Source organism: Rhinolophus ferrumequinum, chromosome 18 (genome assembly GCF_004115265.2).
Source record: "Rhinolophus ferrumequinum isolate MPI-CBG mRhiFer1 chromosome 18, mRhiFer1_v1.p, whole genome shotgun sequence".
NCBI classification, from domain to species: domain Eukaryota; kingdom Metazoa; phylum Chordata; class Mammalia; order Chiroptera; family Rhinolophidae; genus Rhinolophus; species Rhinolophus ferrumequinum.
In genome coordinates this window covers 60,873,948-60,896,632 of record NC_046301.1, presented here as the reverse complement: position 1 = coordinate 60,896,632, position 22,685 = coordinate 60,873,948, and the positions used below count along the sequence as shown (strand labels likewise).

Genomic DNA, 22,685 nt, shown 5'->3' with positions numbered 1-22,685 from the left:
CTCTCCCAGGCTTGAGAAAGTGGCCTGATGCAGAAATGCGCTGTGTGGAATGAGTGCGGGTGGGAGCCAGTCAGGCGCCTGCAGAGCTGCCAGGGGGAGGCAGTGCCCTGTGACACCGCTTGCTCCCTTTGTTGTGCTGGGAATCCACTTCTTCCAGAGCCCCTGGTAGAGCCTGCTGCCCTGTGGAGGTGGGGCCAATGAACAGCCCCGCCTTCCGTTAGTCTCATTTGCTGTCCGCTGCTCAGTCCCTCGCTTGTCCTGCAGACTGTGTTCTGTGTATGTGTGTACTGACCTCGCTCCCAGGAGCAGTGAGGGAAACAGCCCCAGCCCCTCCAGTTGCTCATTCGGGGAGGCCATTGGCATTTTAGCAACTGGATTCCAGCAGCCCTGCGTCAGTGAACTCAGGCAGAACTTAAAAGCAAAATGTTTATTGGAGTGTTGTACAAAAAAGTTTCCAATCAGAAAATGTGTATTACAAATAATGGGAGGAAAAAAAAGACCACACATTTGGCATGCACCTTCAAGTCGCCACCACCCGCCTGCAAGGTAGCCCAGCCGTAGTTCTGGAAGCTGACGTCACTGCCCATTGTGCATGTGTGCTGGGGCCGGCCTGAGGTGCTGCCTGGAGGAGCATCGGCCGCGTGGCCGTGCCAATGTGGGCAGAACTGCTGGGTCTCTGCATCAACCTTGGCTAAGAGCTGAGCTACTGTGTTCTAGGTAGGCACCCAGCCCTGCCTCCAGACTCAGTGGGAGGGCGTCAAGGCACCCCCGCCCCCAGCGGCCAGTCCAGCTCTTTTCTAGGAGGGGTGCTGGGCTCGCACAGAGAAGCCCCTTCATTCTAAGTGGCTTAGGGCTAAGCTTAAGTACACGTGCACTGTTTCCCAGGCGATAGCCAGCAATGTCACACTGGATTCTGCTCCAAATGATTATCCATGAGTGACACCAACCAACCTCCAGTGGCCAACTGGCCACCCAGTCCAGCTGCCCCGCCCCCAAACTGCCAATACCCGCCGTTGCCCACACCTTCTTCCTCCCTTCCTGTCCACAAGCTCAGCTGGGCAGACTGTTCCAGCAAATCAGACCAAAATTCCAGAACAGAACTCTGATCCCCCAGGTTCCCAGTGTCAGGATGTCAGTGCCCCACGTCTGGGGTCCACTACGACCCTCTTCTATGGCTGCGCCTCACCCTGTCCAGCCACTCAGTGTCACATGGTTCCTGCTACGGGGGTGGGGACGGGGACAGCCCTCAGCCTCAGGGGCCCTGGAAGCACTCCTGGGAAAGATCACACATGGGGTACAGGGTGCTCCATTGCCAAGGCAGGCAAGCCCTCCGGGGCCCACCAGAACTTTCCATTAAGTTATCCTGATGCCCCACCTCCTTCCATGGCTGGGAACATAGGGTAGCCAGGCCACAGGAAGATCTCTGATCTGTAAAGACCCATAAAGCAAAGGCTGCGGGCGGACTCGAGACAAAACAGCTCACTTGGGTCGTCAGCCAGCACTCTCCTGGCCATAAGCAATTCCTAGGGAAAGCCAGGCCCGAGGGTGTGCCCAGGACAGGGCAGGCGTGCTGCTCCTGGCCGCTCAGGCAGCACGCCAGCACGGCTCAATGCTGCATCTGTAAGACTTGAGCCGTGCTTCTAGAAGGAGTGTGCTGTCTGGGGCTCAGAGCTCACCGAAACAGCCCCCGCCCCGGGACTATCCCCATGACCCTGGCTCACGCCCCTGAAGCAGGATCGGCAATCTGAGTACTGCCCAATGTAAAAAAATAAATATCCATTAAAAAAATAACTTCTGTGTAGTAGGTGGGGGGTATAAACGGCAGGCTGATGCAGAGGGGGTCGCTGGGCAGCCAGAGCTGGCCTGGGTAATGGGGAGCCACCCTAAAGGGGTGAGCTGGTGGCGGCCTGTCTGAGTAACATCATTTCAGCAAGAGCGGCACAGACGGAAGCAAGGGTAGCGATATATATGCATAAGAATATACACGAGCCGGCAGGAGGCGGCACTCAGCCCTGGGCACAGGTGCGGCGGCCCACCGCTTCACCCTGAAGCCAGTATCTCCAACAGGAGGGCAGGAAGTGGTTGTTCCACGTGGACACTGTTCTGAGACCCAAGGCGTTTGCTGCTGAGCTTGTCACACTTGACCCCTCACTGGTGACAAATCTTTGATCAGGAAGTGTCCCTGTCCCCAGGTTTCCTTCTCTCCTGTCCTGTTGGTCTTGCTCCAGAAGCACAAGGGTCAGGCATCCAGAAAGGGAACAAAAGCCCCCCCACGGTGCCCCGATTCACACAGGCTGACAAGCCCCATCTGCCACCTGACGCCATCAGAGCAGGAGTTGGGAACCTGCAACTTCCAAGCACCCCGACACTGCCTTCTGGTTTCCAGTTGACTGAGCTGCCAAACTCCACAGGGGACACCCCTGCCACTGCCAGGCAGGAACCTGGATTCTGAATTTGGTTTTTAAAAGCTAAATAACACAAACAGCTATTGAATCCCCGCACAGTTCCTGTGCCTACCTCCAGGCCCCGGGGGTCCGCCCTGGTCTGCGATGGAGGCAGGCCCTCCAGCCTCCAAGCCCAAACCCGTCAGCCATTCAGTTCCTGGGCCTCACATCCAACCAACAGGGGAACTGTCACCGAAAAAAGTCTGGACAGTGGTGAAGGGGAAAGAGGGGCCCATGGAAACCCACCCCCACATTCTGACAGTTTGCTTAAAAATTCTCTAGAAATGTATCAAGGACTAAAGAAAGCCAATGATATAAAAATAGTTTTCAGTGGCTCTGGGTAAAGATGTGTGATGAGGCACATTCTGTTCACATCACGCGGCAGCCTCGTGAGGTGGTCCTGGGGTCCCCCTGGGAGGAAGAAAGGACGGCAGCAGTTAGCTGGGTCCGGGAGGCAGGCGTGTGCCCCCTGGCTAGGCAGGCAGCTGGCGGCCCCCACCCCTTGCCAGGGAGGGGCTGGGCCAGGCCCAGCACCTGAGCCACCTCAGGAAGACAAATCCTCCACCAGATGACACAGCCAGTGGCGACAACCTCAACTGTCCCCGCTGCAGACCTGTCTATGTCTCCCTTAACTCTGTTCTGAGCTACACATCACAATTTTATGTCTCATGCACCACAAGTCTCAGAACATCTAATACAGTGTGGTCCTGGGCTCTCAATCTTCTCCCCAAAAACCATTGTTTAAGTTACTAGTCTCTCAGACAAGGAATCATGCTACCAGAGAACATTCGCTGAGATCCCCAGGGCTATGTTGGTGCCACTTCGAGAGGCAATCAGCTTTCAACACCCCACTTTTGGCTCCCCGGGCCACTACCCCAAGGTCCACACAAGTTAAGACTCAGAGGCAAGGAGAGCTACCCACGGCCATCTCTGGGTTGTGCCAGTGGAGACAGGGCCAAGGGGTGAGTGGTACCAAGGAGAGGCCAAGAGCACCTCTGCTCAGAGCTGTGGCAACCCACGTGAGCACGGCTTTGGGGGTCCAGCTAGCAGGGCTAAGGGGTGTGCGTGCATACATGTGCACGCCCAAGTGTGCCCCTGGTATCCCTACCTGCTGATGGAAAAGGTCCTCCTCGCCAAACTCGGCTCCCTCTTCTTCTCCCTCCTCCCCGTTCTCAGCCTCCCGTGACACTGAGGACTGCTTCACTGTTCTGACAGCCACTTCCTGTGTGAGACAAGAGCCACGGCCACTCAACCCCCAGGTGTGGGGGCCCAGCCCACAGTGGTGGCAGTCAGCATGCTCTTGCAGGTGTCAGCAAGCTGCACAGCGCCATCCAGGGACCATTCATGGGCTCTGCCAAACTAAGTTCCAGCTCAGAGCTCCTGCACCAGCCTGTGGGGTGGGGTGGGCTGGGCTGGACAAAGGAGACCTCAGGACTGCGGGAGAGGAACCCCACACCCAAGCCCCAGGCACCCACCTCCCCACTGGCGTTGACCAGGACAGTCCGGAAGCTCTCGCCTGTGTTCCAGCTGTTCTGGCTCTTCCACACGAGCGTCGAGGGGGGGCTGGGGGCCACCCCCGCACCAGCTGCCCACACCTGGGGACACAGGAGGGCCTCCTCATCAATGCTGGCTCTAGTCCTGGTGGTATATGCCAGCAGCTGGTCCTCCATCACAATCCCCCTTCATTGCCCCAGGAAATTTATTGGGGAATATTGGGGAACAGTGTGTTTCTCCAGGGCCCATCAGCTCCAAGTTGTTGTCCTTCAATCCAGTTGTGGAGGGCGCAGCTCAGCTCCAAGTCCAGTCGCCATTTTCAACCTTTAGTTGCAGGGGGCGCAGCCCACCATCCCATGCGGGAATTGAACCGGCAACCTTGTTGTTGGGAGCTCACGCTCTAACCAAGTGAGCCATCCAGCTGCCCCTGCCCCAGGAATTTAATCCTTCCAGCCCTACTAGGTCCTGCCCAGGGATGATGGTCACCAGGGTATGAAAGAAGAGACTGAGGTCCACAGTAGCCAAGGACAGTCATTTTGGCAAACAGGCCAAGCTGGACTCTGAAGCCCGTCAGCTCCAGGACCCATGCCCATGACTGTTCATCTCTTACCAATGCCTGCTGGCCCACATAGTCTGGACCCAGACTGCCTCCACTATGGTACCTGGCATGTCACCTAGGCCTCCAAAGGGTTCCAGGGAGGGTGCAATGGGGCGACGCTGGCACCGATGATGTGAGACATCAGGCAGCTGTTCCCAGAGCCAGGAGCTCAGCCACCACCCAGCCCCAAGCCGTGTCCTGCTTCTCACATCCTGTCGCCTGTGTGGCTGCCACTGTGACCTCCGTCCCACCGCCTGTCAGTCCACCAGCCCTTCTGCAACCACCTACCGTGACGGTCTGGCCAGCACGCAGCACGTACTTGGGCGTGAACTTGTAGGCAATCTCCTCCCCTTCCAGGACCTGCCTCTTGACCTTCCAGTTCCCCAGAGACTGGTCCTGGAAATGGGACACCGTCTGACACAATTCTGGGAGACCCAGCCCACAGCCCCAGCGCCTGGCCCCTCACCTTATCGGAGCTGTTCTTCAGCTGCACAAACCTGCCCTCCAGATCGACCTCCTCGATGCTGACGCTGCCGGAGGCCGAGGCCTGCTGGGCCCGGTGGAAGCTGCCACCGCCGCCACCTGAGCCGATGCTGCTGGAGCCTGTGCCTGGCGGCTCCTCAGCCTCCAGCCGCCTCCGCTTGCTGCGGCCTGAGCGCCCTGCAGTGGCCATACTGCTGCCGCTGCTGCTCGAAGTGGCCCTCGAGATGGTGACCCGCGATGACGGGCTAGGGGACAGCTTCAGCCTGGGAGGGACATGGGGTGACTGGCAGCGAGAGCCAGGACAGCCCCTCCTGACCTGCCCCAGGTCCATCCCCTCCTCCTCCCAGCCTCTCCTGGCCCCGCCCCCTCCCGCAGACCCCCACCTCTCCTCTTCGCCCTCCAGCAGCTTGCGGTAGGCGCTGATCTCCATGTCCAGGGCCAGCTTGACATCCAGCAGCTCCTGATACTCGGCCAGCTGCTGCTGCATCACGTCCCGCATCTCTGTCATCTCCAGCTCCTTGGCGTCCAGCATCTTCCGGAACTTGTCACGCTCCCCAGCCATAGCCTCCTCCAGCTCGCGGATCCGATCCTCGGCTGCATTTGCCTGGGGAGGGGTCCGAGGTCCAGGTCAGGGGGAGATAGGGGTTCCACAGCGGGCCAGCCCCACTCAGGGCACAGAGAGGACAGGGGAGGGCATGGATGGCTCCTGACCTCCGAGGCTGCATCTACTGCCCAGGGGCAGAAGGAAGGACCTGCAGGGACTGTGGGGCAGGAAGGGGACTCCATGCGTCACCTGCTTCTGCAAGCCAGACAGCTGGTAACTGAGGGATTCGACCCGCATGCGCGCCTCCTTCAGCTCCTCACGGGCGGCGCTGGCGGCCTTGTCATTCTGCTCAGAGCTCAGCTTGGCGCTGTCCAGCTGAGGGGACAGGGCGAGTGAGGGGCCAGGTGTGGGGCAGAGGGGCCGCCACCCACCTGCTGCCTGCCCACCCACTGCCCTCCTGCCACCGCACCTTGGCCTGGTAGGTCTGCTCCAGCTCCAGGCGGTACAGACGCACTTGCTCGTCGTGCTGGCTGCGCAGCTCCTCCAGTGCCTGTGCCATCTTGAAGTCGTACTCCTGCTGCCGGCTGCTGTCCACCTCTACCAGGCGCCGCTCGTGCCGCCGCCGCGTCTCCCGCACCTCCTGGGGAAAGAGCGCGGTGATCCCGTCCTGGTCACCAGTACCCTCGACCCAAGTGCCAGGTGCGAGCAAGGGTGCCAACAGTGAACCTCTGGGGAGTCGCCCTGGTTACTTGTTCACATTTCACAGTCACCAGAGAGAACACAGCCCAAGTGTCAGTCAGCAGATGAGACAAACATAACGTGTCCCATCCACACTCTGGAATATTACTCAGCTGTGAAAAGGAGGGAGGCGCTGACACTCGCCACAGCGTGGATGGACCTTGAATACACGGGGCTCATGAGAGAAGCCGGACACACAAGGCCACACAGTGTGTGATTCCACTTACGGGAAACGTCCAGAACAGGCGCGTCCACAGACAGGAAGTGGGTTAGCGGTTGTCTGCTAATGGGGACTGGGCTTATTTTGGGTGATGGAATGTTCTGGAATTAGAGGTGATGGTTGCTCAACTCTGTGAATGTACTGAAACCACTGTAAATCACACACTGAAAGCTTTAAGGTATGGGAATGTTTCGATAAAGCTGTTATTTAAGAAAAGAATTCCTGACTGGGCCCATCCCAGGTGCCCAGGGCCTGAGATAGAGACCTGGCTATCAGGACAGCGGTGGAACGAGACAGTGACAGCTGACTAAACCACCTGACGGACACCCACACCACACGTCCCATGAGTGCAGCTGCCCAGGCACACGGCGAGCTGGGGACTTTAGGGGAGAAGGCTCCACTCTCACACTCACGCCACCTCAGAAACCAGTCACTGTTACTGTGTCATCGGTCCCTAACAACAACAGAAATGCTCCTCAAGGAAGCCAGTCCTGCTCACAGGGAACTGCCGCCGCCACGGGAGCCACGAGAGCACACCCACCTTCACCACGGTCCTCCAGGCTCTCATCGTGGTCCTCTTCATGGCCTCCCTCCAGGAGCTCGTCACAGCCCACCCTGGGGACCCCCTCCAGGAGTCCTTCCTGGGTGCCTTCCTGCTTCTCTGTGCAGGCCTCTTCATGGGTCCCCTGACATATAGGGGTGCCTTGACCGGCCCCCCCTCAGCTGCCCTCCCGGCCGCCTCCCCAGCTCCCCTGGTGGCCCTGGCTGTCATGGGGCCTGGCTGGAGCCGCAGACCATTCTTCGGCTGCATGGCCGTCCTCCCACCAGCAGCTCTGCAGGGCAGTGACCACATAAACCAGTCAGGCCCCAGGGTTCCGTTTTGGGCCATGACAGCACAGTGGGCTGAGTGATGATGAGGTAGGAGGGCCCTCATGCTGGCCCCCTCCCAGAGGGCACAGGACCACAGCTCTACTCATAGGGACTTCGGTCTCTGCCAGTCAGGCCTGGCCAAGCCCAGGGGCAGAGGCCCGAGGATTAGAAGGTCAGGGGAGGGAAGCACATGGCCCGCACCCATCCTTTGATAGGGAGGGAGTAAAACAGGCTTAATGGCGGGCCCCATAAAGGTATGTCTGTGTCCTAATCCCCAGAACCTGAGTGGGACCTTATTTGGAAAAAGGGACTTTGCAGATGTGGTTAAGTTATTGGTCTCAAGATGAGATCATTCTGGATTATCCAGGTGGGCCCTAAACTTAGTTGATAAGTGTCCATCTTGAGACAGAAAAGCCTCAAGACATCAGCCTCACCCCAGAGTGAGAAGACCCCTTCTTCTCTCCCCTTAAAGTTACAAGTCTGACAACTGTAACTCAACCAAGGACCCTGCTCAGCACACAAACATGTTTGAGATCCCAGCATGGGGACATGTGAAGGTGGCTGAATGGAATGAGCAGCAGAGGCGGGACGGGGAAGGGCAGACGGGGCACAGACGCAGGCCAGTGCTCCCGGCCCGCTGACGCGTGGGCAGCGGGTGCAGGATTGGGGCTGCAACCCTCGCACAGCAGCCGGGGACGGAAGGGGCACAAGCTACATTCCGACCTAAGTGGTGACGGGCAGAGACGCGGCACACCGGGGTGGGAGCCGTGGACTAGAGGCCGCGCTTACCAGCCTGGCGGCAAAGAGCAGACTCGCGAACCGCCTTGGACAGCACAGCGTGCTGGCAGCCACTGGTTTCAGAGGAGGCGCCGGGAGCTTCACCGACTGCCACATCGCACCACAGGGATGGGGCCCTGAGATCGAACGACCCGGATACAGAGGGGACGCCCACCACCTCGGGGAATACCGGGCGCTTTCCATGACCGAGGCAACACCACCCACCCAGATCCGCGAGGTGCCCCATGCAGGTGAGAAAACAAATTTGCGCTATAGCACCACCTGCTGGAAAGGAGAAGAAAGACGTCTACTTATCAGCCTGATGATTTGCTAAGAGCTAAACAGCATCTAAACCGGAGTTCACTGCCTCAAATCCACAGGCAGAGAAACAAGCCATCGGGTACCATGAATAACCAAGGGTACCACACTCCCTGACTTCAAACTATACAACAAAGCCACAATAGTCAAAACATGGTACTAGCAGAAAAACAGACACAGACCAAGGGGACAGAACTGAGAGCCCAGCAATAAACACACTCAACATGGGCAATTTTCAACAAAGGAGCTCAAAACATTCCACGGAGAAAGGACAGTCTCTTCAATAAGTGGTGCTGGGAAAACTAGACAGTCACATGCAAAAGAGTGAAACTAGACTGCCATCTGATGCTACAGATAAAAATTAACTCAAAATGGATTAAAGACTTATAAATATAAGATCTGAAACGATAGAACAGAGAATAAAACATAGGCACTAAATTTACAGACCTTGATCTCAGATGGGTTTTTGTGAACTTGACTCCAAAAGCAAGAGAAAAAAAAAATTAATGAACAGGACTATGTCAAACTAGAGAGCTTCTGAACAGCCAAAGAAACGATCAACAAAACAAAAGGCAACCAGATGAATGGGAGAAGACATGTGCAAACGATATTTCTGATAAGGGGCTAATATCCAAAATATATAAAGAACTCACACAACTCAACAACAAAATCCAATGAAAAATTGGGCAGAGGACCTGAGCAGACACTTTTCTAAGGAAGATACCCAGATGGCCAACAGATACATGAAAAGACGCTTAACACCACTAGCTCTCAGAGAAATGCAACTGAAAACCACAATGAGGTACCACCTCACACCTGCTAGAATGGCTATTATCAATAAGTAACAAGTGTTGGTGAGGATGTGGAGAAAAAGCAACCCTTGTACACTGTTGGTGGAAATGCAAATTGGTGCAGCTGGTGTGGAAAATATGGAGGTTCCTCAAAAAATGAAAAATAGAATTACCTTATGACCCAGCAATCCCACTTCTGGGTATTCATCCGAAGATATATGCAGCCCTATGTTCATTGCAGCATTATTTACAATAGCCAATATATGGAAGCAACCTAAGTGTCCACCAGCAGATAAAGACAATGTGGTATATATACAATGGAATATTACTTGGCCATAAAAAAAGAATGAAATCTTGCCATTTGCGACACATGGATAAACTTAGAAGGTATTGTGATGAGTGAAATAAGTCAGACTGAGAAAGACAAATACCATATAATCTCACTTACATGTGGAATCTAAAAACAAAACAAATGAATAAACAAAACAGAAACAGACCCTGAGGTGCAGAGAACAAGCTGTAGATGCCCAAGGGGACAGAGTGGGGGAATTGAAAATAAATTGTAAATCATATACCTGTAAGGAATTAATATAAGTAACAGATTAACACTGCTCTATATATTATTCATAAAGTGATCATTTTAGCACACTCGTTTTTAGATGTGGCTTCATCACATAGAGAAAGAAAGGAAGGAAGGAAGGAAGGAAGGAAGGAAGGAAGGAAGGAAGGAAGGAAGGAAGGAAGGAAGGAAAGAAGAAAGGAAGGAAAGAAGAAAGGAAGGAAAGAAGAAAGACCACATAGATATTCATTCCCTTGGTTGGTTTGAATATTGAGTTCTGTTTACTACTTTTTGCACATCCAATTGGTTCAACCATGCTCGGGGTCCATGTGTGACACGGAAGAGGGTGGAGACACCTGCAGGCCACTTACAAGACTTAGAATGCTGGCCAGAGAGAGGCCATCACAAAGGGCTTGGTTTCCTCAATTCTTCTGGCGTGAACCACCTTGGGCGCACGTGCATGCACACACAGAACCAGAACCACTAATTCTAAAATTTGTATGGAACCACAAAAGACCCCAGATAGCCAAAGAAATTTTGAGAACAAAGTGAGAGGTATCATGCACCCTGCTAAGAAAGTACTACAAAGCTACAGCCACCAGCAGTATGGTGCTGGCATGAAAACACACACGCACATCAATGGAACCAAGTAGAGCCGAGATAAACCCATGCTTATATGGTCAATTAAACTTCGACAAAGGAGCCGAGGATGTACAACAGGGTTAAAGAAAGACAGGCTCTTCATGAGTGGTGCCGGGAAGACGGGACAGACACGTGCCCACAGCACACTGAGACCCACCTCCTCGAAGACACTCTTGCGGAAGTCCAGCTCCTCCTGCAGGCTCTGGCAGCGGTTCTCCAGGTCCACGCGCATCAGCGTCTCCTTCTCCAGCTGTTTTTTGGCCACTGAGTGACCATCCTCTGCCTGGGAAATGCAGGACAACAAGTTGAGGTGATTCTCTGCTTCACCACGTGGCTCTTCGTGCCTGGGGGAGCCCCTTAAATACACAAACTCCAATGTGGGTGCCAACTGGGTTAGGGGTCTGCAGGCCGCTGGCAGCTGAGCCCCAGGCCGCTCACACCTACACGACATCCCTCAGCCACCCGCACATGCACACCAGCTTGAGGCCTCCCATCTCCAGAGTGGGGGCTGCCCAGGGCCTACCTTGGCCAGCTGGGCCCGAAGCTCAGCCACGTCGCTCTCGAGGCTGTGCTTGTCACTGAGGGCAGCAGCCAGCTCTGCCTCACTCCGGTGGAACAGGGACTCCAGGTCCTTCACACGGCCATGGGCCACTGTGAGCTCGCCCTCCCTCTTCTTGGAGCTAAAAGTCAAGAGCAGCAACAGCCCCAGGAGGGGTATAAGCAGCTGTGCACACAGGAAGGGCCAACAACAAGCTCACTTCTGCCTCTGAGCCGTGGGCCCTTTTGCTTAGGGCGGGCCTGACCCACCCTGGCTCTCAGGTGAGGGAGCCTCGCCTATTGGCACAAAAGGTGACCCTTCTTCAAACCTGCCCCATACCATTGGGACTCTGTTAACTGACAAATACAAGCACTCAAAAAACCCTCAAGGCATGGGTGCTCATGTCCTTTCCTGAGATTTTTGGACATGGAAAGGATCACTTAGGGGAGAAATCTAATTTGTTTTTAATTAATGTATAATTTATTAAAGTTATAAACTAAAACCCTGGTCTCTGAAAAGCTGACCTCCTTTGTAAACTTAAGCTATGTTAAGAGGGTCTCGGTAGTCTACCAGACAGTTAGCTCTAATATCGAACATTTAAGATGCCAAATAGATTCTTTAACAAATAACTCTTAATAGTGTGAAATTTATGCTCTTAGACATTTCTGAACGTAATTCTAAATCTTCTCGGGGTTGAAAGCTTACCCACCTCGCCCTCCAGGGAACTGACTGGACCATATCCAGCAGCTGTGGCAATATCCAGGCTCCCCCTCGGCACTGCTGACACCGGGGCCGGTTGCTCTCTATGGGGGTTGTCTTGGGCACTGTGGAGGTTCAGCAGCACCCCTGGCCCCACCCACTGATGTCAGGCGCACCCCCAGGCATGAGAACCACAAATGTCTCCAGACATCGCCCAGTGTCCCCTGGGTGCAGTCACCCTGGGTGAAAACCACCGGGGACATGGCACTGCCTCAGCTCGCGTGAGGTGGTGTGGCATCAAGACCAGTGACTTCAGCCTGGAGAACGCCGTCCTCCTGCCAGATACATCTGGAAACAGCCCTGCCCTCACGAGACAGAGATGACGGTGTATATGCTGCCTGCTAATCTGCTGTAAGAACAGATGAGTCGGGGGATGGGGACCAGGATTGTGCCAGGTGGAGGCTGCACCTTTAAGTGGCACAGGCCCTGTAGGAGGGGACCCTGGGAATGAGCCAGGTCCAGGATGTCCAGAAGTGCAAAAGGGGTGAGCTGTGCCTGGCAGGTTCAAGACCACCACCAAGGCCAGGGTGGTAGAGCAGAGAGATCAGGATATGTGGAAACTTTCTAAACAACTTTATCCAATTTTAGGTTCTGCAGAGCTACATGGAATGGTCCAGAACGCAGGGGCACTCACTGGCTTACGCACCTGTCTTAATTTGTTCAGTTCTCTACAGCGCTATCTGCGATTCTGTCATCATGGGGATTTAGTGATAAATTTATCAGGAAAAGAAAAGCACTGGATGTGACCTGTTGGGAAATTCAAATTTGGGGTGACTGCCCACCCACTTGCAGCCCTGGAGGGGCTCGCAGACCTGAAACAGGAAGTCAGGCCGCCAAGAAGTACCTGCAGATCTGTAATTGCTCAAGGCGGGAGACTGGAATGGGTGCGCCAGGGCCCAGTGAGTTCAGGAAGCCTCCTTTCTAGAGCAAGGGCCTTACCAATGAAGCCACCAGCCAAGATGTTTACAGCCCCTCCATCCAGGACCACTGCAGTCAACGCTCTTTGTTGTCACCCTGTTTTAAATGTCTGCAGCCCCCACCCGCCCAGAAGGAGGCGAGTCTCACTTAGACGCCAAGGAAAATGACTGCTCTGAGGGCACAGTTGCCACCCAAACAGGTCACACAACAATGGGAACAGCCTAACCAAGCCACAGGAGCCAATGGTGACAGACTCCCAGACGCTGGAACATGGCAGCAGACAGGACATCGGGTCACAGAGGACGTGGACGAGTCAGCAAGCTGTCTGAGAGGCTTGCTACGTCCAAGAGCATCGCCGGCCTCTAACTGTATCTGGCCTTTAGTTTAAAAGGCGCACCAGGTCTGCCAGCAATCCGTCGGGGTGGGGCTGGCAGCTCACGGAGACCTTTATTTTTCTCTTTAAATTATCTTGCCTTTCCCACTTTCTCCACAGTGAGCATCTGTGACTGACAAGCAGAAAAAAACGTAACTTCTTCTTTCAGGAGTAGCCGGGGCAGAAGGTCAACCCTGTACTTCACAACCACGTTACGACTGCGGCTCATCCCACGTAACAATGCAGCTCACTCATTAACCAGGCGGCTTTCCAAAACTGAACTTTCCACTCAGTTTCCTGTAAACCTACATCTGCGCATAAGCTTGCACCGCACACATAAATCCTATTAATTAAAACACCTATTAATCAAAAAAAAAAAAGAAAGAAAGAAAAAGGATAAAAAGAAGAAAATGCTGCAAGCGTGAAGGTGGCTCTGTTGGCTGCTGGGACGAGAGGGCCTCAGGAACCAGGGTCCAAGCCTGGGTCACGGCCGAGCTAAGGGACCAGTCCCCAACCCTGTGCTGCAGTTTCCCCCTCTGTAAATGGTGATGACTGTGAGGATGAAAGGGATCACAGCTGAACTGCTGTGTTATTCATGGTATCCCCTTTATCACTTTAAATTGTATTTAAATTACTTTATTACTTAAATTACTTTATTACTTCTGCTATCACCTCCAGCACCACCTTGCTCTCCAAATTTCCAGAGCCCGTTACTCATAAGCAGGCAAGAGAACATGCTTTGCAAATAAAAGCCTCCAGCCCGAAGGTCGCCTGTCCCTGCCTTGGCCTGTTAGGGCAGGGGCGTGCGGAAGCTGGCCCCAACGTTTTCCAGTGTGGGGACCCTGAGAGGAGGCACAGAGGACAAAGCAGTGAGGGTCGGCACACCAGTGGCTCCCAAATCCAGGGCAGAGGAGGGAGGTGGCGGGTCCTGGAGGCTGAACTCTACAGCCTTCAGGAGGAGGTGGGCCCAGCACTCCCAGCTCGCATAGATTCCGGCTCAGGAAAGCTGCTTGGGTTCAAAACCCTCCTCAGGCCAAATTATGCTTGGGGAGGGGAGAAATAAGGTGCTTGGGGGCAGATAGAAGGTCAGTGCTGCCCGAGTGGGGGCCCCGCTCAGACCCCATCCCCATGTTCTCAGAGTGGTCCCTGCCACGGGAGTTGAGGGGACAAGGTGGTGGTGACAAACCACTGCCCCCAGCAACCATCCCGCCCTGCACACACATAGCCCTGAAATTGGGACATCATGCCAGCTGCACCCTGTACCTTTTGTTGGCCTCTTCCACCGCAGCCTTCAGTTTCCCTGTTTCGATCTGTAGCTGGGCACGCTCTCGGGCGGTCTCATCCAGCAGTCTGCGGGTGTCAGCCAGCTCCGACTCGTACAATGTCTTGATGCCACTCACCTGGGAGGACAGCAGGGGCCAGGTGAAGGAACCCCCCCAACCCTGACAGCGTGCGTCCAGGCAGGCCTATTGCGGGACACACGCTTATTGACCCCAAAGGCCTCCCGACCAGCTCAGTCCTGCCTCAGACCCTGCCCGCCTGACCTGGCCCCGTCACTTGTCTCCTGCCAGGTCATACCCACCAGCTGGGTGCACAACTCATATTTCCCCGTGGCCTTCTTGCCTCTACCCTCCCCCTGTCAAAGTGCACAGGGCCACGCACATGTGTTCACAAACCAGGACAGTGAGACATCCCCACTGGGTTAGCTAGAGTCAAAAGATGGACGATTACAAGTGTTAGCGAGGACGTGGAGAAATGGGAACCTGAGCCTGTGGCTGGTGCAGCCACTGTGGAAGACAGTCTGGCGGATGGTCCCTCAGCTGGTTAAACAGGTAAGGTCAGATATGGACTCCTGGCCCCATTTCACAGATGGGAAAACGAGGCACAGAACAATAAACTGCCCTCACCTGACCTGAGAAGATACAGGACAGAGCAGGTCTGCTGAAGGCAATTCCAAGAGGACACACGAGGTGGGAACAGACAAAGCAAGCTTCTCCCTCCTGTAACCTGGCTGCCTCCTGCAGCCCCCACCCACACACAGCAAGGGCCCTCTCTCCCACGAAGGTGTCACCTTGAGCCGCCCTCTCCATTTCTGTCCTCTGGGAACTGCCTTCTGGAATAAACCCTGAATTCACAAAAAGCTGCTGGCTACACTCTCTAAAGATAGTTGCACCTGGGTTCACATGCCTGTCTTTGCCCTGTCTCCTGTCATTTTCCCTTCCAGAACTCTCCTGAGCCTCAGGGAGGTTCTACACAGACAAGGTCTCCTGCCCCTCCCCCGATGGCATGCCTGCTGGGGCCCCTTCTCTCGTGCCCTCCCTTCCCTGGACAGGAGGATCTTGGGCTGGACCAACCCAACAGGAAACTAGGGCAAGATCAGAACTGAGCTGGGTTGGAGCACAGGGCAAAAGGGGAACCAGCAATTCTCATACTGGACTTTAGGTTTTGATATTTTGTTCACCGTGGCTTTGTTGCATTCATTTTAATTTTTAAAAATATTTCATTAAAATGTTACTTATCCCATCAGCCCAGCCTAACCATCAGAAAACACCAGACACCAATAGAGAGGCATCTACCACACTCCTGACCTGCTGCCCTCGTGACCACCCAGGACATGAAAAATGAGGAACATGTCAGAAACTGTCACAGCCCAGAGGGGCCCAAGATGTGACAGCTGTCATGTGGGATCCTGGATGGGGTCCTAGGACCTCAGGGGAAAACTAAGGAAAGGTGAACAAAGTGTGGGTGTTGGTTAAGGCAGATGTACCAATACTGTAAGTTAGTCCTGAGAAATGCTAACTAAAGATGTAAACGGGAAACTGGGTTGGGGTACACAGGAACTCTGTACCACCTTTGCCATTTTTCTGTAAATCTTAAACTGGCCTAAAAACATGGTTAAATGTGTAGAAATATATCGTACAGTTCATCCCCATGACGGAGACTTTGGCCCTCCCATTAGATTATGTGCCTGAGGCGGGTGCCCCCCCCACCCTTCTCCCAGACCCTGGCCCATCTCGGTGTCTTGTTTAAAGTACTTATGTTCTTCTCGGGGTGTTGCCGGTGTGTGTGCCAATAAGACAGTTACCTGTAACCAGGCCTGCAAACTCAAGCCCAGGGCAGAAACTCCAGCCCACTGCCTGTTTTTGTCCAGCCTGCAAGCCCAGGATGGTTTTAAGTTTTTAAATGACTGAGGAAAAGGAAAGAGCTATTTTGTGACGCAGGCGATTACATGAATGCCCACTTCAGCACACACACCCAAAGCTTTCCCGGCACAGGCCGGCCACGGTCCTCCACATGCCACTGCGGCAGCTTTCCCACTGCAAAAGCCCAGTCAAGTAGTAGTTGTGCCTGAGACCGTCCCGCCCACAGAGCTGAAAATGACTCTGGCTTTTTTCAGAAAACGTCTGCTGACCCCAATCTATGGCACTGGGATGATTTAGAAAATTCTTGTGTAGAGGACGAGCAGACAGCGGAGCTCTTTCAGACCAGTAACAGGTGCTCCCTGCACCTGTGGCCCTCTGTGGTCACTGCTGAAGCCTGGGGCACCACCGCGGGAGAGGGACAGCTTGGGCCTTTTGTTTTTTACTGCTTGCATCAAGTTTGAGGAATCCCGACAAATGTGTGAGTACTGTTGGCTTGGGATGGGGATGGGGACTGACAACCCCAGGTGGCCTTTTCCTTGTTGCCTATGTCCCTCAGGGGACAAAATCACTCCGTTGAGAAACAGCTCTGCATGTAAAGCCAAACATGGGTTCCCATGGGCAGACACTGGCTCCCCCACTAAACTCCAGGATCACAGCCCAGTCCCTCCTCCTTTGTTCCACTTGAGGAACACCCCCCACCCCCACCCCAAACAGCAACAAGACACCTGTGCGGGTAAGGGAAAAGAAACTGAAGCCTGGAGGAACGTAATACCCGGTTGGGAAGGGTCCCTGGAGAACCTTCCCTCCGTTGCTGTCCCACCCCTCCCGTCTCCCAGCACCCAAGAGCTTCGTAAAACACAAATCTGGCCAGCATGCCACCCCACCACCCTGCTTCCAGAGCTCCTCCAGTAACAGCAGCGGTGACTACTCACCCCAGTGCTGCCCACCCAGCCAACAGGTACCAACTGACATCCAGTGGGAAAGGCCTGGAAAGCACACAGGCGGGATTTGTGTGTGAGCCAGTGTGGAGGAGAGAGTACGCGTGGACGCCACAAAGGGGCAAGTCGGCCCAGCTGCGGGAAGGGACACCAAGCTTTCGTTTTACCTCAGGCGTCTGAATTGCTCGGGCTGTATTACAAACATATGGGATGCTTCTAATATTTTAAATGGCATCTTCAAAGTGTTCCTTAAGTGGCTTCTCAGCCCTGACACTAATGGTATTTGGGGCCACCTTGGGCACTGTGGGGTGTTAAAGAGCACCCCTTTACGCCAGGAGCAGCCCCAGTCGTGACAACCACAGATGTCCCCTGGAGGGCAGGATCCCCTGGCGGGAGTGTCCAGGTAACCGGCACACTCCTCGGTGTGACATGTCCACGTCTCTCCTAGTGCAGCCAACTGCCTTGCTCCCTGCAGGCACCCCCCCGCCCCCCACAGCCCCCTCCGCGCCTGCCGGGCCAGCCTGAGCTTGGGCGGCTCACCTCTAATGGCCTCAACCTGTCGCTCACTGACTCCCTGCCCGGGCCCCACTGTCATTTCCAGGTCACTCCCTCCAGACAGCCCTCGGTGACCACCTATACCCACTGCTCCAGGTCCCCTCCACTCAGCAAAGAGAAGCATTATCATCTCTGTTGCGACCTGCACAACACAAGCAGTGGGAAGAAACGAGGGAGGTGGCGAGGGCTAGGTTAAGAAATAAAGACACAAACACTTATATAGCAAGAAATCACAGAGGACCAAGGGACTCACAGCCATAAAAGGCTGGAGCCCTGAATGGGGTCTCTCCTGAGTATTTATTGATTTTTCCAAAAGGCACTACGTGACTCTGGGCAGGGTCTGTTACATCTCAAACACCGCTTAAGACAATCACCTTATCGCCAATACCCATTCATTGTGTCCCAAAGCAACCTAAGCAAACTGTCCCCAGGTGGTCACTGGTGTGGTATGCTAAGCCTAGGGGGGAGCGGGTCTCTGTATTGCTTTCCCATGAGATAAACGAGGAGCCAGGAGGTTCCGCTCCACTATTGTTCCTTGCACATCAAGGTCTCTGCCGCATGAGCCATGCGTCAGCAACCAGTGATGGAACTTTAAGAGGAGAGCTTCCTCTAAGTCTTAGAGCAATATTCATGGGGGTCCCCGGGGTCCCGTCTGGCTTAAGTCGTCCCTCCCTAGAGGAATCTTACTCGTCTTCGACCGCAGACCCTGCATACTGGGACCTAGAAAAGAGACTTATTAACTCAACCCCTAGGACATACAACCCTGCGACCCTCTTTCCTAAGGAAAGGCTAAAGGAGACAGACGACCAGGCTGCTATGTGACAACACACCTCAATCCCTCAAGTAGCAGGAAGCTCCTGGAGAACAAGCCAGTTGAACCTCCCTAGCGCTGTCATTGCCTAGAGCCCCCCACAGCCTTTGAGCCCTGAAGCTCACAGTGCAGCAGGCTTAGCCCACCAAAGCCCTGCATTCCCACAACCCTTAGTAACAGAGAAATAAGCAAAAGCCAGACAGGTGGGGGCGGGGCACGCTGCCTAGGCCTGCCCTGAGTGTGACGATGCCCAGCAGTGGGGCCAGCACCCTGCTCCCTCGCCACTTCCACCATGCTCACCAGGCCCAGCACTACGGCAGGTCAGTGCAAGTCTCACCCCATTTGGAGGTGGGGAAACTGAGACCAGGGGGGTTAAGACAAGAAACCAGCTCAAACATGTCGCGCTGATCAGCCTGGCAGGCAGGAACTGCACCGACATGCTGAAGACCCTCGCACTGCTGAGGCAGGGGCTAACGCTCAGTGTGGGACAATTCTAGTACCATGTACAGGTGACAAAACAGGCTTCAAAAGGCTGAGTGACCTGCCCCAGGTCACATGGATTAAAGGCAGAGTTTGGACCCCCAAGTCTGAATTCAATCCGGAGCAACCTAGAACACCCCCAACCACCGGATCGTTTTCCTTCCCCAACACCCAAGCCCCACTTTCTGAGCTGTTTCCTGTCCCCGTGACTATTAAACAGGGACAACAGAACCCAGAACCCAGACGAGTGCCTCTGCTGGACACCAGCCCTATAGTCTATTGCCTTTACAGTTTACCCCTGTAAAACACAATTGTTAGGTTCCTAACAAATGCCGTGTTATGCAAATCCATGTTATACGAAACAAAGAACGAGAACAAAAAAGGGGGTTAGGTTCCAAAAATTTGAAAAAACAAAACAAAAACCATACTATTATAGTTTTATAATTAAGAGAAGTATCTTTATTAAAGCGATTTTCACCAAAAGTATAACATGTTAATATGTATTAAATGTTTTCTTCGTCATCAATACTAAGTTTTTATTACATTCTGTGTTGTTCAGGGATTTCCCTAATTTTGAATAAAATATTCTTTTGCTCTTAAAATCTCTTACTGGGCCGGCCAGGTGGCTCAGGTGGTTGGAGCGCCGGGCTCCTAACGCGGATGTCGCTGGTTGGATTCCCACATGGGCCAGTGAACCGCCCCCCCTACAGCTAAGATTGTGAACAATGGCTCTCCCTGGAGCTGGGCTGCCCTGACCCAAGGTGGGGAGCAGCAGAAGGGTGGGGAGCAGCAGTAAGTTGGCATGCTGCTGTGAGGCACCCACGGGTGACCAATGGCCTGGGGGGGGGCTCTTATTATGCTCCATGTTGTTCCGGGATTTCTCTAATTCTCAAACTGTGTTTAGAATGAAACCCTGTTCTAGGATCTGTGTTGTAGGAGGGTTTCCCCCAATTCTCGAACTGTGTTAGAGCAAAATTGTGTTACAGAGGTTTGGTGTTATGGGGGGCGGGGGGGGGGGTTACTTGTATTTTACAAAACAAACACTAATTCATCGTGGCCCCATAGACAAGCCCAAAAGGTGCGTATTATTGCTACTTTACAGAAAACTCAGACTCAAAATGGTTAAGTGACTTGCCCAAAGTCACACAGAGGGCAAGTGGTTCTCAGAAATGACCACCCTCCCAGCTGCTCCTCTCCCAGAAGTCCGTCATTTGGCCTATTCTCCCGATGGGGAAGGCGAGGCTCTGAGTAGCTGTGCATGCTCCCGGACCCACCTCCCACCAGGCTCACCAGGAACCACGCGGTGGGCACTTCCCACTTTTTCAGAGGACCCCTTGAGTTGGGCGGGGCCAGCGGAAGGGAGAAAAGAGGGGAGGGGTTTGAGTTGGCAGCCACTGTCCCCAGAGCCCGATATACCTCACCCAGGCCCTCCGGGACCCCCGCCCTCACAACCCCTTAGGGGGCGGGGCTCACCCAGCCCCTTCGCCGTCAGTCTGCAGTGAAGCTGGGCCCCACGTGACTCTTTCCCCAAGACCTCGCGTCTCCTCTCCTCACATCTCCTGGTGGTGGGGAGGCGGGATGGACAGGGCCTACCAGGCTTCTATCCAACAGCCAAGGGGGTCCGAGGCCAATTAAGGGCCTCCCAAATTTCCTCGGGACCCCCGAGGCATCAGACCCCCTCTCCTCCGACCCCACCCTACCCCAGGCCCGGGTTGAAGACAGGTCTCCTACTGCCCAACCGCCAACCCAGTCCCCAAACGCCCCAGGCCTCATCAAGGGACACCTGCAAAGTTCCACTGAGAACTGAAACCACGTGATTCTCCCAGGGACAGCCCCTTAGTGAGCCCCTCTGCTCCTCCTTAGGGACCCTCAGAGGGCAGGAGCCTCCAACCTCCGAGAGCAGAGAACCGCCTCCAATTTTCTCCCCTGACACCCGAACCACCAAACGCAAGCCCGGAGACTCCCCACAACTCCCTTGGGGGCGGGACCTCGCCTAACTCACACCCCCTCATAGTGCCCCCCCGATTTCCTCGAATCCCTTGGTGCGTGGGGCTTGTCCCGGCGTGCACCCCTCACTCAGGACCCCCCAGGCCTCCTGAGGACCCTTCAAAGGACGGTTCTACCGCAGACTGCACTCAAGGGATACCCGAAACCCCCTGGAGAGCCCTCGGTGGGCGGGGCCTGCCCCAGCGTGCAACCCTCACTGAGGGCCCCCCAGACTTTCTGGGGGCCCCTCGGTGGAACCCCGCCCAGAGTCCGGGGCCCGCGCCCACCTCGCGCGTGGTCACCTCCTCCCTCTCGGAGATCTTGAGCAGGAGCCGGTCGTTCTCCAGCTCGAGCGCGCGGACGCGGTCGATGTAATGCGCCAGTCGGTCATTGAGCTCGCGCAGCTCCTCCTTCTCCTGCAGTCGCGACAGGCGCGTAGGCGACAGCGGCGTGGCGGGGCCGCCCGCGCGGCCGGGCAACGGCGTGGCCATGGCGGCGGCGGCGACGGCACCGACGGCTCGGGGCCCGCGCGGCTCGGGACAGCGGCCGCGGACCAGCGGGCTCATTCAATCCGAGCCTCCGGCCAAGATGGCGCTCGCTGCCTGCTGCCGCCGCCGCGGGGCAGCCTAGGACTTGTAGTCCGGCCGGCGTCGCGCGCGGGGCACGCCGGGAGTTGTAGTTTCCTGCGGGGGTGGGGTGGGGGAGGAACTCCAGCTCAGTTTCCCTCTCTGTCATTAGCTACTTATTCATTAAACAGCTAGCAGAAGGCGCGGGGTCCAGAACCAAAGCACCGGTTTCGAAATCCCAGTTTGGCCACGATATGAAACTGGGTTTCTTTCCAGTGCCTCAGCTTACCCACCTGAATCACCTACCTATCTCTTTGGAATCTCATTAAAATTAAAAATGGTGAAGGACCCTTAAAAACATGCTCAGTGATTTCACTTAGTTGTGGAATCTTAGAAAACAACAAAAATGAGCTCATAGAAACAAAGAACAGATGGGGGGCAAGAAATGGGTGAAAGGGGTCCAGTTATAAGAAAAGTAAGTCCTGGGATACAATGTACAGCATGGCAACTATAATTAACAATACTCTATTGTATATTTGAAAGTTGCTAAGTCAGTAGACCTTAAAAGTTCTCATCACAAGAAAAAAAATTGTAACTATGTGTGGCTGTTAACTAGACTCATGGTGGTGATCGGTGTCACAATATATACAAATAGCAAATCATTGCATCACATACCTGAAACTAATATCATATGTCAATTATACCTCAGTTTAAAAACATGCTCGGTGAAAGAAGCCAGACACAAAAGCCACATACTATATAAAATCCCCACCAGAGGCCAATCGATAAAGTGATAAAGCGTGGAAGCTTGGGCCCCATCCCTCCCTGCAGTGGGGGTTCATCCTGTTCCTTATAGGATATGGAGTAGCAACCCTGCTCTCCCCTCACCTGATTCCAGTAGCACTAACCGCCTCCAGTCCGGACAATCAAAAATATCTCCAGACATTGCACCATGTCACCTGGGGGGAGAGGAACAAATTTCCCCCAGTTGAGAATTACTTCCTTCCTGTACCCCTGGAAGTTGCCAGGTGTTCTTTCTGTTCAAAGAACCCCTCCCCACACATCACACCTGGGGAACTGGCTATAACTACCTCCCTCAGGAACCCTAGCCAATCCACCAAGGTACTCACCAATCCTGAC

At 54.5% G+C, this 22,685-nt stretch overlaps 1 protein-coding gene across 1 annotated transcript; it reads right to left on the bottom strand.

Moving 5' to 3' along the window:
- Positions 1 to 2,754: 2,754 nt before the first annotated feature.
- LMNB2 (lamin B2) lies at positions 2,755 to 21,569 on the bottom strand. The gene is made up of 12 exons (XM_033134490.1): positions 21,267 to 21,569; positions 14,330 to 14,466; positions 11,002 to 11,158; positions 10,636 to 10,761; positions 6,033 to 6,203; positions 5,813 to 5,938; positions 5,403 to 5,623; positions 5,003 to 5,282; positions 4,825 to 4,932; positions 3,920 to 4,039; positions 3,553 to 3,666; positions 2,755 to 2,855 (listed from the first exon to the last, which is right to left on the bottom strand). The coding sequence occupies exons 1-12, from the start codon at positions 21,543 to 21,545 to the stop codon at positions 2,814 to 2,816; spliced, it is 1,881 nt and encodes a 626-aa protein (XP_032990381.1). The 5' UTR covers positions 21,546 to 21,569; the 3' UTR covers positions 2,755 to 2,813.
- Between the last annotated feature and the right edge of the window lie 1,116 nt (positions 21,570 to 22,685).

Bases quoted from the DNA above. Each gene is read 5' to 3' on its own strand.
- LMNB2 (XM_033134490.1), bottom strand. From the start codon at position 21,545: ATGAGCCCGCTGGTCCGCGGCCGCTGTCCCGAGCCGCGCGGGCCCCGA. The intron at 14,467-21,266 runs GTGGGCGCGGGC...CTGTCCTCCCAG, and splicing joins AGGAGGTGACCACGCGCGAG to GTGAGTGGCATCAAGACATT. The intron at 2,856-3,552 runs GTAGGGATACCA...TCTTCCTCCCAG, and splicing joins AGGACCTTTTCCATCAGCAG to GGGGACCCCAGGACCACCTC.